The sequence below is a fragment of the Corythoichthys intestinalis genome, chromosome 2 (genome assembly GCF_030265065.1).
Source record: "Corythoichthys intestinalis isolate RoL2023-P3 chromosome 2, ASM3026506v1, whole genome shotgun sequence".
NCBI lineage: Eukaryota > Metazoa > Chordata > Actinopteri > Syngnathiformes > Syngnathidae > Corythoichthys > Corythoichthys intestinalis.
In genome coordinates, this window is record NC_080396.1 from 26,745,887 (window position 1) to 26,762,864 (window position 16,978).

General features: G+C 40.0%; 1 protein-coding gene across 2 annotated transcripts in view; it reads right to left on the reverse strand.

The window, feature by feature from the left end:
* Window positions 1-212: 212 nt before the first annotated feature.
* filip1l (filamin A interacting protein 1-like) overlaps window positions 213-16,978 on the reverse strand; it is a 62,020-nt gene continuing 45,254 nt past the window's right edge. Inside the window, exons 1-3 of one of the 2 annotated variants that reach the window (XM_057827620.1) lie at window positions 8,398-8,615; window positions 3,874-6,610; window positions 557-1,239 (exon numbers count right to left, since the gene is read on the reverse strand). In XM_057827620.1, the coding sequence (XP_057683603.1) occupies window positions 1,033-1,239; window positions 3,874-6,495 (2,829 nt within the window). In that variant the 5' untranslated portion in view covers window positions 6,496-6,610; window positions 8,398-8,615 and the 3' untranslated portion in view covers window positions 557-1,032. Of the gene's footprint in view, window positions 1,240-3,873; window positions 6,611-8,397; window positions 8,616-16,978 lie in introns of those variants that run through there. The other variant, XM_057827611.1, reaches the window with a different exon arrangement.

The following is a 16,978-nucleotide window of genomic DNA, read 5'->3' on the forward strand; positions in this document are numbered from 1 at the left end:
CAAATACTTATTTTTCACCATGATTTGCAAAACAGTGTGATTTTCTGTTTTTTCCACATTCTGTCTCTCATGGTTGAGGTTTACCCATGTTGACAATTACAGGCCTCTCTAATATTATCAAGTGGGAGAACTTGCACAATTAGTGGTTGACTAAATACTTACTTGCCCCACTGTATCTAAAATGATGACAATATGAATAGTCTTTTCCCCCCTCCAAATACACAGTAGTAAGAATACACAAGTGGTCTACAGCAAACTACAGGCTGAAGGCATGCCCTCAACTCATAATGTACAGGCAACATTAAGTCAGCAATTAATTGATCAGCCCTGATATTTACAGGGGAAAAAATCGGGCTCAGAGGATCGCTAAATACCGGCCCCATGCTACATAGCTACCAAGTTTCAAGACGATCGCTTCACAAGTAACGAAGTAGTAGAACTTCAAAGTTAGTGTCCACAAGCAGACAAACAACTACCTGAGTGGGAATTGACAGGGTGCTTTCAGCCTGGGAAACAGTAAACTCGCATTGAAGTATTCACATTTACTGGATATGTTCATTTTAATAATAGTGCTGTAACATGAAATGAGAACATGGGTTTTTTTCTTGATGATGAATTTGAGGCCTATATTTCAGTATAAAAAGATTTTATTGGGGGGGGCAAATGTTTACAGTCTAAAAGTGTGCAGCAGCTACATTTTACCATCAATTGTTTTACACATTCAGTACATTTATTGCCATTAGTTTAAAAAAAAATCGTGTTTGTTCTCTTTTTGAATGTATTGTCAGTGATAATAAAAATAAAATTAAAAAAACATAATAAATACAAATGCCCTCAGCATACAGCTTTATAGCAAGTAGCTTTTCTATGACTCTCCAACTGTGTTGCAGTGATGCTGACATGATAACTAAACTAAAGCAGTTACAGTATACTGTACTTTTCTTCTGCAGTCCTCAGATTGTTAAACATAATACAAGTTGACCTCCTGCAACACATGTCAACTTTCATTTTTTATTCATCCATCACATTAGACTAAAGTCTGCGGTTAGCGAGGTTTGGATTGTTGTTGTTGGTTCTCTGTGCATGACCAGCCTGGTCTTTGCCACTGCTGAGAGGAGTGTGCAATAACTGGCTCTTAATCTGCAATGTCCCATTGCCAATTGTCCCTTTAATAGACGTGAAGCCCTTTGGTTTGGGGATCCGTGTCGGCCCTGGGCGTCGGAATGATTCTTGAGGTATCTGTAGGAGCACACAGAGGAAACAAAGTGCTGTGAGCCTGGTGTTTGTTGTACCAAATTCAGTTAGGCAAACGTTGCTGTTGGTTTTGTTGAAAGTCTAAATAGTAACCTTTAGGTGGAGCCAAAAACATTTAAAAAGTTGAACAAAACCCTTTGCTCCCCAATGTTTTCAGCATGTTGTCCAGCTGTTGAAAATTATATTTTTGAGGACTGACAAATTTAGTAGTGTTATTTTAGCTCACGTAAGAATGTTAACTAGTTCACTGATGTTCATTCATGTTATTTTTGCTTGAAATACACAAAGATGACAAGTGATGACAAACCTCTGAAACAGCAGAATGTGTGTTTGAAATAAAATAATAATTAGACCAAACCTTTACACTTTCTTTCCTTTGCTGGTATGAGCAGTGTTTTACCAAATTGTATGGTGTTTCAATCCGAGCTTTACAGTTTGGTTATATATTTCTCTGGCAACACTGGTGAGGAGCAATTACATGGGAGAAGATGATAATTTGCTAATTAAAGTGTGCAATTCTGAAATGAGGGCTATGGTACTGACTTAAAGCACTTATCGTCAATTTTCATCTGTTGAACATTATTATATCCTTAAATATTTTCAGGAATTTGGTGAAACATGTATTGTTCTTTATTCAAATATTCATTATTTATTAGCAAAATGCTATGATAGTGTAATGAATTTAACATAGTGACATTAAGCGTAAGCTTCAGTGCCTGTAATAGACCAGAATATATGTCAATACTTGATCAGAGGGATTATATTTTCTTCTTTGGCATATCATTGCTGCACCAGGGCCTTGGCTTCCTCTTGTTGTCTCCGTAGCAACCAAACAGAAGGTTTGTTTTGATGCTCATGCAGGAGAGCAGTCACATTCCTGGTGGCATCCGCCTGCCCACTTGCATACGATGTGGTTTGTTTGGAGAAAGCCCCTAGAACAGCGTTATCATACATACGTACATATGTATATATGTATATACAGTGTATATAGATAATTTCAGTATATACTGTACACACACACACAGCTGTTGAGAAAAGTTTACATGTTCAATCCAAAGTGAAACAGACAGCAAACACAGCTGCTCCTTTTTCTCACGCCTTGCATGAATGAATAGCATCTTGCTTACTCTGAATCATCTCATCTTGCCCAGACCTACCAAGGATCTAGTTTCTTCAGCTGTGACTCTTACTGTGGTGTTTGTTTCAATTTAATGCCAATTTGATCATCAAGTCTGGGTTGGAGCTAATTAAAAGATTTGACACACTTTATATTGTATCTGCTGTACCTAAAAGTCTGAATTCCTGACATCTTAAACAATAATATTGATTCTATGCCAAATACTTGGCATCAATTTCACATACCCTGCAATGCTTTAAATAAGAAATTGCATTCTTTCCTCTGCATAGGAGCTCATGCTTCCACTTACTGTGGTCAGCATTACTGACCAGAAGCTCCTACCATATCTTCTTAATTTAATACGTCTTACAAAATCCAGACGTGTTTGTGTGTCAAGCTTTGTAACCCTTGGAATTCCTCGAATCTAACACGTCCCACTACTAACCAGACTGCCAGTTCATCTTTGTTGATATTATTCATGTGCAACGAGTAGAGCACACTCGTGCTGTATTTTCAGGCACACTCACACACAAAAGATTAGAAATTTTCTGGAAAAACTCCTAAAGGAAAACAACAAAACACCATTCTGGAATCATTTTTATGTGGATGAATGATACAATGGTCAACTGGTATCAGAATGCTGGAAAGAGCAAAAAGCAATTGTACGTCTGAAACATTTTCCAGTTCCATATCAGAATGACTTGAATTAACTCAATAAGGTCTAAACTTGAATCAAATCTAGTTTATTTGTGTATGAAAGCAAAGTCGTTTTACTTGGCCAATCTCTATTGGCCATTTGTTAGTCTCAGGTTTTCGGGGTTTCTTTGTCAAGTTGGTGACGTCAACTGACTTTGACAGCTCAGTTTTATTTGTTTGAATATTCAGTCCCATTGAAATATGAGTCTTCTACCCGATTTTAGCTGGGATAGGCTCCGGCACCCCCGTGACCCCATTCAGGATAAGCGGTTCAGAAGATGAATGAATGAAGTATGAGTACATAAGTTGTATTATAAATTCAGTTATAGACAAATGTGAGTGAATTTGCATCCCAACAACGAAAAAAAAAATGTTAACTGTACGTCATGCTGCAAACAATAAACAAAAACTCCCTTTTTTTATCCTGCACAATCCAAACATGCTGCATTCAGTGAATAAATGAGGCGGGTGAGCATGAATGACAAACTAGACACCTTTAATTCTCATAAACCAACCCAGGTGTTTGATAAAACATATAGTGTACATGATTGTAATCAGTGTAAATTGCAACACAGTATATGCACTTTGTTTAGTCCACTTTAAGCAAATCAAACAGTACCGAGCAAAGCAAAGCAAACACAATCAAAGTCACAGTCTAAGCAAACAAGCTCTGAGTCAAGGAGGGGGCACATACAGTATGTGCGGTAAATGAATTCAGGTAAGAGTTTTTGTATTGACTCTCTTGGGTGATGGGATGGATGGGGTGGGGAAAGGTGTCTAAAGGGTCAGTCATAAATATTACTTACTGTAATCTGTGACTGCCGTTGGGTTTGAGCGGCGGTGGGCTTAATCATGATACTACTCATGACTTTACCCTTGCTTTTGGGGGTTGCAATGTTGCCGTTAACAATTCTCTGCTCCTTCTGAGCTGGCGAACCGACACTCTGAATAAAGGGGCTTCCTAAGTGAATGTGAATTTTGTTGTCCTCTGTGGTGATGACGTTTGGCCCGGAGCTGTTGGACCGCTGCACCTTCCAGCCATTCTGCCTCTCAGGGCTCACATGGAAGATGGCATGCCCTCCGGCGACCTCAACCGGCTCTGCTGAGGCAGTCCGGTCAGGGGTACCTGTTGTGACGGAAAGAATTTGGATAGGAGACATAGCTCTGTCGGGGGTGAGAGAGCTGCAAGAGTCCGGGGTCAGAGCTCTGGAATATGCTGTCATGTTGAGAGGAGAGAGCACCATTTCTGGCGAGCAAGGCCTGTCTGATATTGGTGAACCTGCACATTTTGCAGTGGGGGAAATGGCTGTGTTCTGGATGATGGTAATTCTCTGTTTAGGTGGGCCTCCACTTGTGGGTATGATGGCAGTGCTGGTAAAGGACGGTGTGTTCTCTGCGGCTGGGTTGGTGATCTCAAGCGTTGCTGTATTGTGTCCGTGTTCTGGTGTCACTTTAATCTGCAGAGGCTGGCCAGGACTGTGTGTCAATAACACATCTCCAGCCTGTACATAGTTACTACTTGGTCGTTGCTGTAATTTGCCCTTGAGCTGGGGAGGACCCTCATTGGATGTAGCACACGGGACTCTTTTCATGTTGTTATTGAGGTTATTGATTGTATTTACGAGGGAGGGACCACATTTGTTGTATATCTCGTAGTCCTCAGATTTACCCTTGTCACGCAGCTTCCCATTATGAATGAAATGTTCTAATGGCACCTCAGTCAAGAGGTCATCAGGCTCAGTCTGGACCTCTTTGGTGGCAAGGTGCAAATCTGAAAAGCGCCTTCCATTCATGCCAGGGCGCAAACTTTTGCTAAATCTTCGATATCGTTCAAGCTCCCTAGTGAGCGTCTCCATCTCTCGAGCCAGTTCTTTGTTTCTTACTTCCTGTTGGGTAAGCTTCCTTCGCAAAGTCGTTTGGTCTGTCCTCATGCGGCATAGGGACTCCTCTTGTCCCATGTATTCATGGATCTTCTCTTTGAGGGCCGCAACTTCCTGTGCCAAATGACTGGACCTCGCCTCTTCTTCTTTCAGGCGTTTGAACATAATATGTTCTTGGTTAGTCTCATTCTTCTCTGCTAGCTGATATGTGGAAAGTTCCTTTCTGGACATTTCTAGCTCCTTCATCAAAGCCTTGGCTTTTTCCTGTTCATTCGTGAATCTCTTTTCCAGGGAATCCTGCTCCTCTTTTTTTGATAAGCCACCATCTACAACCCTTACATCTTTGAGTTTCCGTCGAAGGCGCTCAACCTCTTGGGTCAAGTCTTTGACTTTGTTGTCCTCTTGTTGGAAGCGGTTGGTTATGGGTGTTTTTACATGCTCCTCTTTGATTTTGCTCTTTAAAAAGTCTCTTTCGATAGTTTCTAGTGATTGCAACCTTTTTTTCATCATATTGATTTTTGACTCCAAATCGATGTTCTTCTCCTCCTCATCCCTTAGTTTAGCCTTCAGTTCATCCCGCTCCCTCTTGGCATCGCACATCTTCTCCTCCAGTTCAGTCTTTGACCTCAGAGCTTTCTTGCTCTCTTCAATGAGTTTTTCTGTGACTGTTGTAACCTTATCCTGTTCTGCCTGAAGTTTACCTGTGCTGTTTTGTACCTTGTTCTCCATCTGCTTGAGCTTCTCTGTCATGGCCTTCCTCTCGTCAACCAACATGACTGTCAGTGTCTTTAGCTTGGTAAGATCCTCCTTCAATGACAACTCTGTCTTCTCTAGCTGCTTTTCAGCACACTCAAGGTCTTTAACTTGAGCTTTCAATGATTCCAGTTCACCAGAGAGAGCCTTTGACACAGTCCTTTCCCTCTCAAGGTTACTTTTTAGTGAGGTGCATTCCTGTTTACTCTCACTGAATGCATCCTCGAGTTTTTCCAACTCTATTAGTCTGTGATTCAGTTTATCAACTTCAGCTTTCAAACTGTCACTCTGGCTGGCTTCTTTTTCCAATTTCTTGTTGAGGTCTTTGCAATGGTCCTCCATGCGAATCAGTTCTTCATCCTTTCCCTCCATTTCAAGCACTCTTTTCCGTAACTCCTCCAGCTCTGACATGAAGCTGGAGTTTCCACATTCACCGCGGCTAATTTTGTCTCTTAGCTCCTGCAGCTCTTCCTCTGCTCGACGCAGTGTCTTGTTGGTATCCTCCAGTTCATCAAGCTGCCGGCTCAGTGCGGACAGCTTCTGACGTAACTGCCGATTCTGTGCATCCTCACTTGTCAGCTTGGCCATAATGGTCTCCTGCTCTTGATGGTGTCGACTGATGGAATCACGCAGCTCCACCTCCAGGCGGCAAACCTTCTGCGTCTCTTCCTGCAGGTTTGTGTTGGCCAAGCTCAGCTCCTCCTGAACTTGTCTATTGCAAGTGCTTAGCTGTTGGACCTTGGCTGTCTGTTGATTCAGCTGCTCGTTGAGACGTTGCTGTTCATCTACTACCATCAAAGCAAAAGACTTGACTTTTGTCAGCTCTTCTTTCAGGCTTGCGACCTTTTTGTTGTTTTCTTGGTCCTTGCGTTCTTGGTAGGCCTTTTCCTGATCTATTAACAGCTTCAATCTGAAAAAAAGGAATGATACTATTACCATCAAGTAGACTGTGAAAACAGTCTAGGAATATGATTTTTCTCAAATTCTCGTTTCCACCAAATACATTTTGAAATAATTAGCCATGAACTGCTTTGGAATTTCTACAGCGGCATGTCTAGTCAGAAGGGAGACATGACATTACAAAGATTAAGTGACATTGAGCATTTTATCACTATAACCATATACACTATATACTCTATGTATAATACATATTGGCAAATACAGGTTACACAAAAGTAACAGGTAGCCAAAATTTTGATTGTGCAATAATATACTCCTCTGGTTCCATAGAAATTACCCCTAAGTGTAAGTATATTAATAAGTTTGTGACTATAAAACCTTGAATATGCTTGTATTGAGAAAGGGCATGGATTCATTTAAGACATAGCATGTTTTGTCAATATGTATAAGGCTACAGTGTAACACAAAAGTGAGTATATCCCTCGCATTTCTGCAGATATTTAAGTATATCTTTTTATGGGGCAACACTGACAAAATGTTAATTTATTTTGCCCTCAAAATATAGCCATTAATATTTAAACCCCAAGCAACAAAAGTGCGTATGCCCCTTAGAAACTACGTACATCCCTAAATGTCCAAATTGAGTACTGCTTGTCATTTTCCTTCCAAAATGTCATGTGACTCGTGACAGGAGTTTGGGCATTTAGGGATGTATGTAGTTTCTAAGGGGTGTACTCGCTTTTGTTGCCAGGGGTTTAGACATTAATTGATATATTTTGAGTTATTTTGAGGGGAAAATGGTAAATGGTAAATGGTGTTATACTTATATAGCGCTTTTCCACCTTTCAAGGCGCTCAAAGCGCTTAACACTATCTCGCCATCCACCTACTGGTGACGCAGCACCAATAAAATAACTCTATTATATAAGCTGCACACAGACTACTTTTCATTGTGTCAAAGTGTCATTTTGTCAGTGTTGTCCCACCAAAAGATATACTTAAATATCTGTAGAAATGCGAGGGGTGTACTCACTTTTGTGATGCACAGTATTTAAATGGTAACCTTACTTGTTAATATCACAATACAACATTTTTGACACTTTCAAAATATGTGTTCAAATGATAAAAATCCATTTAGACTCAATATTTTTCCAGGTATAAAGGAAATGAGACTTAACAGTATTGTTTGTTTTTTTAATGGGACTACCAAACAGCTTTAATACTTTGTGTGGCATTAACTTATGAACATCAAATTTTATTTTTTATGGCTTCTAATTTTTTGCAATCATTTTAAGTCCAAGATTGTTTTACATTGGTTGGATGACACGTATGTAAATTGCCATTTGATTAGTACATAAATTTCCAAATGTTAAATTCTCTTAAATGTTAGTTAAATACAACACGTTTGCTTCATTTAATTTCATTCTCATTTGTTTTTTGTTTTTTTTGTTAATAAAAGTAATGTTTACGTTGCGCTATTTTGCTTTTGTTTTTGTACTTTGATGTACTCAATTCATCGGAACAATTTAATTCATATCTAATATTTTAAATGGAGACAATAATGTTATGTAGAAAATGTTCCACAGATTTTTTTTAATATTCCACATTTTAATTAAGATTTTATCAATGCAGGAAAATTATTCAAAATCCATATGAGTACAGCCTGTAAAATCATGTTTCCACTCCAGCAACAAAATACAGTACTCTAACTTGACCAAATATGTGTGATTTCTGCGTCTCCGAGTCTTCAAAGGACTGCCAAAGTTTCTAGATTTCAGTTGAAGTTAAGCAAGCCTACCTGCATTAAAGCCTCTCCCGGTGTCACTGCCATGAGTTATTTTGCCGCACACCATGCGCCTCGTTCTCTGAGTAGCATTCCTACAGCCAGACCAAACAATAATGCTCTGCTCCCTGAGCTGTGGACCATGACATCACCAACATGGCCTTATATGGCGCTTTGCAAAGCAAAGACTCACAAGAAGAGGGTGTTCTTGCTTCCCTTCAGTTGCGTGCGAGTGAGAAATAGTGTGGACGTTATGAAACATATAACTTCCTTTGAACAGTAGTTATCAGTAATTGTCCTTTTACTCGCGTATTATTGTTTTTTCAACTACTTAAAAAATATGCGCAAACTTTTTTCCTCCTTTGTGTTTAAACCTTTAGCCCTGCGCTGCACTTCAAAAGCTGTAGGTGCACCACCCCTGTGTCCAATAATACTTTTAAAGTAGTTTTTCTCCACTCAGTTTTAGATTTTGAGCAAGACAGTAAAGAGCATATTTTTCTAAAGATGCTACTCTATGACGTGTATATCCAGTACTGATTACTGGCAGTTCTGCAAGGAGTAAATTCATTCACATTGTATAATTTCCTGACAAACAAGACTCTAGTGACCTTTCATATACCGGTATATGTTTAAATTGTGCTTCATCTACTTGTCATACTGTGTAACTATAAATGTGAAGTATCTATTACCAGATATCACTGAAGGGCAAAGTGCACTTGTGAGCAAATTAGTACATACATTGTCGGCAATAAGATCAATCAATTCACTAGGCTACCTTGGGTTCATTGTAGGTTTCAGACAACTCATTGAGTTTATTAATTTAGACAAGTTATTGCGTTCCATGTTTAATGGCTTTAGGGGTTTCCTGGCCAAAAAGAACTAATCTGCACATTGTCAATGTGGCTCTTATTTTGTGAGGTTATGAACCTCAGAAGGCAGGTCCTTGATTCTAAATACGTCGCAGTTGCCTACAAAGAACCGTCACTTCCATACAAGAAGCAAGAACAGAGTGATTGCCAAACATGTCTTTTCTCAAACAAAACCTTTTCTTAATGAGCAATAAACAGCAATGCCTTTATTGCTGACTGGTAATTTGTAGCTTCTGGAGGATCACAGAACGGCCGGTGCTCTGGACGGCCGGCGGCCGCCATACATACATCACTGTTTTTATCCCCCCTATCCTCTATGATTACAGTGGGGAGAACAAGTATTTGATACACTGCCGATTTTGCTGGTTTTCCCACTTGCAAAGCATGTAGAGGTCTGTAATTTGTATCAAAAGTTCTCTTCAACTGTGAGGGATGGAATCTAATACAAAAAAAAAAACAGAAAATCAGGTTGTATGATTTTTAAATAATAAATTTGCATTTAATTGCATGAAATAAGTATTTGATACATCACAAAAATCGAACTTAACATTTGGTACAGAAACCTTTGTTTGCTATTACAGATACCAAACGTTTCCTTGACAAGGTTTGCACACACTGCAGCAGGGATTTTGGCCCACTCCTCCATGCAGATCTTCTCCAGAGCCTTCAGGTTTCGGGGCTGCTACCGGGCAGCACGGACTTTCAGCTCCCTCCATAGATTTTCTATTGGGTTCAGATCTGGTGACTGGCTAGGCCACTCCAGGACCTTAAGATGCTTCTTACGGAGCCACTCTTTAGCTGCCTTGGCTGTGTGCTTTGGGTTGTTGTCATGCTGGAAGACCCAGCCACGACCCATCTTCAGGGCTCTCACTGAAGGAAGGAGGTTGTCAGGCAAGATCTGGCGATACATAGCCCCATCCATCCTCCCCTCGATACGGTGCAGTCGTCCTGTACCCTTGGCAGAGAAGCAGCCCCAAAAAATGATGTTTCCTCATCCATGTTTCACGGTTGGGATGGTGTTCTTGGGGTTGTACTCATCCTTCTTTTTCCTCTAAACACGACAAGCCGAGTTCAGACCAAAAAGTTCAATTTTGGTCTCATCCGACCACATGACCTTCTCCCATTGCCCTCTGGATCATCCAGATGGTCAGTGGCAAACTTCAGACGTGTCTGGACATGCACTGGCTTCAGCAGTGGGACCTTGCGTGCGCTGTAGGATTTTAATCCATGACGGCGTAATGTGTTTCTGATGGTTTTCTTCGAGACTGTGGTTCCAGCTCTCTTCAGGTCATTGACCAGGTCCTGCCGTGTAGTTTTGGGCTGATCCCTCACCTTCCTCATGATCAGTGATGCCCCACGAGGTGAGATCTTGCATGGAGCCCCAGAACGAGGCAGATTGACCGTCAACTTGAACTTCTTCCATTTTCTAATAATCGTTCCAACAGTTGTTACCTTCTCACCAAGCTGCTTGCTTATTTTCCTGTAGCCCATCCCAGCCTTGTGCAGGTCTATTATTTTATCCCTGATGTCCTTACACAGCTCTTTGGTCTTGGCCATTGTGGAGAGGTTGGAGTTTGTTTGTTTGAGCATGTGAACAGGTGTCTTTTATACAGGTAACAAGTTCAAACAGGTGCAGTTACTTCCGGTAATGAGTGGAGAACAGGAGGGGTTCTTAAAAAAGAACTAAGAGCTGAAATATTTACTAGTTGGTAATATATCAAATACTTATTTCATGCAGTTAAATACAAATTTATTATTTAAAAATTATACAATGTGATTTTCTGGATTTTTGTATTAGATTCCGTCCCTCACAGTTGAAGAGAACTTATGAAATTACAGACCTCTACATGGCTTACAAGTGGGAAAACCAGCAAAATCGGCAGTGTATCAAATACTTGTTCTCCCCACTGTATCTACAGTTTGCATCCAATCCGACAGGTGGCAGCAATGCGCCTGGCTGTTAACCGCCAATCTGATAGGAGAAGAACGAAGAAAGCAGAGTAGCCTACTTTGGTAAAGCCTTACTCTTTGTGGAAGCAAAATAGTGACGAGCGTGGATAAACAATATGGGTGGTGGTGGCAAAAAAAGAAAAGAGAAGGGTGGCGCTGAGAAGGTTAGAGAGAAAAAAACTGAAGAAATTCCAGAACGATGCATCGAAATGTCACAAGTTGACACACATGTTCGCAAGCAGCAGTCTGGCTGCAACGGCCACGCCGGCTAGCAACAGCCCAGCCCCCGGCAATGGTGAGAGTGGGAGCGGCAGCCACTCTCACGTGCAGCCGGTGTAGGGAGAGACAACAGACGAGGGAGAGGGTAATGATGAGCTGGGGGAAGTTCCCCAGACAAGCGCAGGGCAAGTAGGTAGGGATGAAGAGGATTACTTGCTAGGTATATTGGCAATTGTTGTCCACCAAGTAGCTACATTTTAAATGAAATAAATGGCAAATAAAGGGTTAGTGCCAGCTAGTCCATGTCCCCGTTTGCAATCGTGTCAAGTTACAGTATACTAGTCCAACTATCCCTCTCCTAAGAAAAAATATTTTAGCTATGAAACAACGTGTGGACACACAGCAGCAATATTAATTCAGAAGAAATATAGTCTCCTGCCTTTTTCTGGTTCCACATAGAGATCCTGAGAGTGTTCTGTTCATTTCTCAGTGAGTATTCAAGTTAAAATGTATAATTACGCCTCTTTTCATTGTGATTTATCATAAATCATACAATGTTTTCTTTGTGCTTCAGGCAGTCGCCTGCCTTTTCTGGTTCTACATTGAGACCTGGACTGTGCTGTTAATTTCTCACTTAGTATTCAAGTTAAAATGTATAATTGTGTAATGTGTAGTTCTTCATAGCCGCTTCATTTTTCTCTCAAAGTGCACGAAATTGATGGATTTTACAATAAAATGGGTAAAAAAAAAAAATTATCCCGGGGGGGCATGCCCCCGGACCCCCCTAGAGCAGGGGTCCCCATCTACCGGGCCGTGGCGCATTTGCTACCGGGCCGCACAGAAATAATAATTTAATAACGACCGCATTCTGGCTGAATTAACCCTGTGCCAATGCTTAACACACCAATATCCCTGTCTACTCTAGATATAATACTATGGGATAGATTACAATGTCGTCATTGAAATCCATTGATTGGACTGCTAGCAGTACATCTTGTTTGTGTATATAATATATATATGTGCGCTTGTCCTCGATAATAACGTATTGCTAGGCCGCGGGCGCAGCACATTTGTTCCCGGAAATAATTAGCCCCCACACGAGCAAAGATGACTGAAAAACAGACGTCTTTGGAGATATTTTTACGGCGAAAAGGGCACCTGACGAGCCTACAACCTCGAAGACCCACGAACTGCGAAGGAGTGGATTCGTGACCCGTTTGTGAATAAACCGAGTGATTCGAGCATGTCTGTGCAACAGGAAGATCAACTTGTAGAGATCGCAAATGACGGCGACCTTATTAAACGTATATTTGAGACAACAACTCTACCGAGGTTCTGGATTAAAGTCATTCTGGAATATCCTGACATCGCTACAAGAGCATTGAAAACCTTGCTACAATTTCCAACATCGTATCTTTGTGAAGCGAGCTTCTTAATTAATGTTTAACAACAAGGCGAAGTCGTTAATGGCGAGAGCGGTGTGAAGTTGTTGTGTGCAGCTTACATGGCAGGATGTATCTGAGGAGAACTTTTCTACAAGTCCTTCCATGATCAAACGTAAGTTAATATTCCTTTCTTTCAAGAAGGTTTGTAGTGTTTACTTCGGAATCGCTGCATTTGCCCATTTTGCGGCTATGTTTAACGTTACGCGCATGCGCAGAACCGCATCGTTGCAATTTTTGATGGGTTGCAAATTTTGTCAGAACACCGGTCCGTGAAAAGACCCATATAACACCGGTCCGTGGTGCAAGAAAGTTTGGGGACCCCTGCCCTAGAGGGTCTGTGTTTCCCTTTGACAGCATTTCTTGTGGGCTTGGCTGAGTCAAAGTCCAGGGCTGCTTTTTAGTCCCAGTCCGCCCCTGTTGCTGTCCATTCATTCAAAGAGTTCAAAATGGGCCAAACTAGCTATGTTTTCTCCCCTGTGTCATTGTGACTCAGTGTTACAAGGTCTCAAGTGTTAATTGGGAGCCTGTGTGTTACATTGGTGCTCTCACAGGCTTTCATTCTGGGTACTAAAGATTTACACTGTTACACAAGCTGTGTCCACTGATTTCAGTGTAGGATAGTCAAATTTCTTTAATGTAGTCCCATAAATGTAATGATGTACTATAATAGTAGTTTTTTTCTTTTTCTTATGGATATATTAAATGGTGGCTGTTTGCTGCGTTTTATTTATATTAACTTGTGTCAATACTTAACAACTGCAATTTTAGAGAAAGGACGGATCAACGATAAGTCCTGGTAGTTAGTCTTTTCACATGAACCTGCCTGCACACGCATGTTTCACATTATAAAATAGACAAACAGCGCTTATTATCTTACACACATGTGATACCATACTCCTGTAATCAAACCCAAATATTTTTCTGTTTCTCTCCACAGTTGCTCTATAATCTACTCCTTCCTGTTTAATGTTTTTTTTTTACTCTCTTTGTTGTATGAATTATGAAGGCTGCCTCTTCCATTAAAAATGCTTTCTATTACAAAGATCAGAGGAAATAGTTCCCAATGCACCTGCTTTATGAATGACGTGTACCGTCCTGTCATGGACCGCTCAAAAGGTTATAGGCAGGAATCAATTATGCACTTCACAGAGAAGGGTGAAATTAGGTAGACAGTTTGTAATGTACTCCCCAAGGCCATTTTCACTGCAGGAACTTTACATACTGTAAAATAATTCTTCTGAATCCAGGAATTTTTCATTCATCATTAGGGACATCTTGCCCAAAAAGTTTCTTTAGGGACAGGGTCTGCAATGCTGAACAGTATTTAAGAGTTTTTTTAGTCACTAATACTTAGTATTCTTTTTATTTACTCTACTATTTGGCCTTTTTAGACTGGCTGAGGAAATTAATTGCTTGACTACGATGGCTCCAATGACAGTCCCCTTTTTATTTGGGTAATATATTGCAAACATAAAATTTCTAATAATAGAAATGGAGTAAAGTGTTATCAATTTAAAAAATACAGCTAGTCCCCGGGTTACGACGTATACCCGACTTAGGTGATTTCGACTTTACTGCGCGTGTCTCGTTAGCTGCTTTTTCTCCAGTCGTTTTTTTGTTTTGTTTTGTTTTTAGTCGCGTAACAATGTCTTGTCCGTCACCTCTCAGCATTGATGGTAGGTCAGTGCTACTTTATGTTAGTTTTGAGCATTGCTTTCACGCTGGGAAGCGGGGGTGAACGCCATTTAACATTTCAAGAAGCCAAAGAAATGGTAAACGGCGAAGGCTCAGCAATGCCTCCCTGTTAGCTCACTATTAGCCCGCTAGCTTATTGAGCAGCATTCGGTTTCACCGCTGGACCGGTGCCACTAATAGCTACCGTTTTCCTTGTCCAAAAATTTGGACCTTATTTCCCTCGGTATTATTGTGCAGCCATTGGGATATGTTTTTGCTAGCAAATGTGTCTATTGATTTACTTTATAGCATTATTGTATGCTCTCGTGATTGCATTTTCTAATTGTGTGTTGATAGTTTGACGGTGACAATTAAATAAATGTCAGTCGTAAGAAGAACAATGGTGTGATCGATGTCAAGGGAGGGAAGAAAGATCTTTTTTTTTTTTTACATAATTCAATTAATATGACTTATTATCAGCGGTGAAAGTGGTTAGAATTTCTTCCCTGAAGTGAAGGTTGCCACGGAGCTAGAAATGTTGTTTATTTATTTATTTTTCTTTTCTTTTTTTGGGGGGGGAGTAAACCTCCTAAAACTACTGAAATGCAAAGAAAACTGTTTTGGCACAGTTATTTCTATAACATATACAAAAACTGATTTTCATTCAAAATTGTATTTTTTTCAATGATTTGCAAAATAATAGTTAACAAAACCAGCAATAACCCTAACCTACATCTCCTAATGTTTATCTTCCCTCATTTCCTCACATACTAAATGCCAAATCTAAATTTTAACTACTTAGGAACACATGATGTATATTTAAATTGAAGTCAGTGTCAACATTTACTTTTGCTTTTTCTTTTTTTTTTTCCAATAATAAAGATATAAGTATCATACATTCAGAATAATACAATTGACTTATATTATGCAGAGTGAAATGGAACATATTTTGTAGATCGCGCAAACACTGACTTTTTTAAATCATAAGGAAATGAATAAGTAGCCTAACTAGGGATGTCCCGATCCAGGTTTTTGCACTTCCGATCCAATACCGATATTGTTTTGCACTTCCGATCCGATACCGATACTGGCCGATACCGACCTATCTGAGCATGTGTTAAAGTTTATAGTTATTTAGCCTCCTTACTTAGTTGTCAGACTCATGTTGAAAAAGGTTTTAGTACCCTTGATAACAACTAGCCAGCTGAATTAGATGAGTTTGAATAACACACAACGGTTGGTAACAAGAAACTGACCTGTTTATTCAGTGACAAACACAAAACATTATAAATAACAAACAGAAATGGCATAGTCAGTCAGTAAAACGTGCAAATAATATTATAAACTGTCTTAAAAAAGCAAAACACACCAACAACCTCAGTGGAAAATCCCACAAATCCCCCAAGCTATTAGATGCTTTTAATGTTTCGTGCATTAGTTACAAAAATTGTATAAAAAGCCTCTCAGGTTTAAATAAACGACTATTTCAGTATCAAGTTAACATTTTAAACAGTAAATAAAATACTCAAGTCCCCATTCTGTATCAGCAGCTTTAAACTACATTCAATTCATTTAATTTTGCTAATCAACTGTTAAAGTTGTTAAAATTGCTCCCGTTATTCCATAATTTCCCTTCTGTCTACTTTCGACATGTGAAAGTTTTAAAACTGTTTTGAAGATAGATTCAAGTTAAGATTTTGACGATTGAGGAGTATTTTAGATAAAAAGTTAATTAGGTTCGCTTGGAAGGTTCACAACAGCCTACTAGGGAAGTCTTCTGCTTTAAGATTGCGGCTGTTTACTAACGCATCTGGTTTTCAATACTTCAATGTTGCTAACGTAGCCGAGTCTGTCGTGTAGCATCTGGTTCTATATACATATGATATCTATTATCTCCAGTAAAACGACGTTGACGTAGTTTGTTGCGGCTGTCAGCAGAAGTCAGGTATTCTTGTGTTTTTTATCCAGCGGCATGAGTTGAGCTAAAGCCGTGAGTTGAGCATTGGCATTACCCGGGTCTAAGACAAGTTATTTTTACTTTCGGTTTTGTCATTGCATCCCGAACACCGCGCTGTGTATTAGTTCCGCTTTGCTTGACATATTTCAATAATCGGAATTTGGATGTTTGTGAATCGTTCTCAAATCTTCAGCGGCCGAATCGCGTGTTGGATGGTGCGTCTTTACTCACGTGAGATAATGGCTCGACATCAAGAATGAATTCTTTGGCAATGACTCTTGTTATTCCCTGGGCTTTGGGACTGTCGAGTGCCAGTTTGTCACGCATAGCAAAAGTTTCTGCCAGTGTTAGTTGCATAGGACCTTTCTTTTTGTCTTCGGTTTTCTTAACATACTCCTCATATTGTTTGTGGTGGTATTTCGCTAAATGCTTGATTAGGTTGGTTGCATTAAAACTTCTTACAGCTTTACCACTATGCTTGA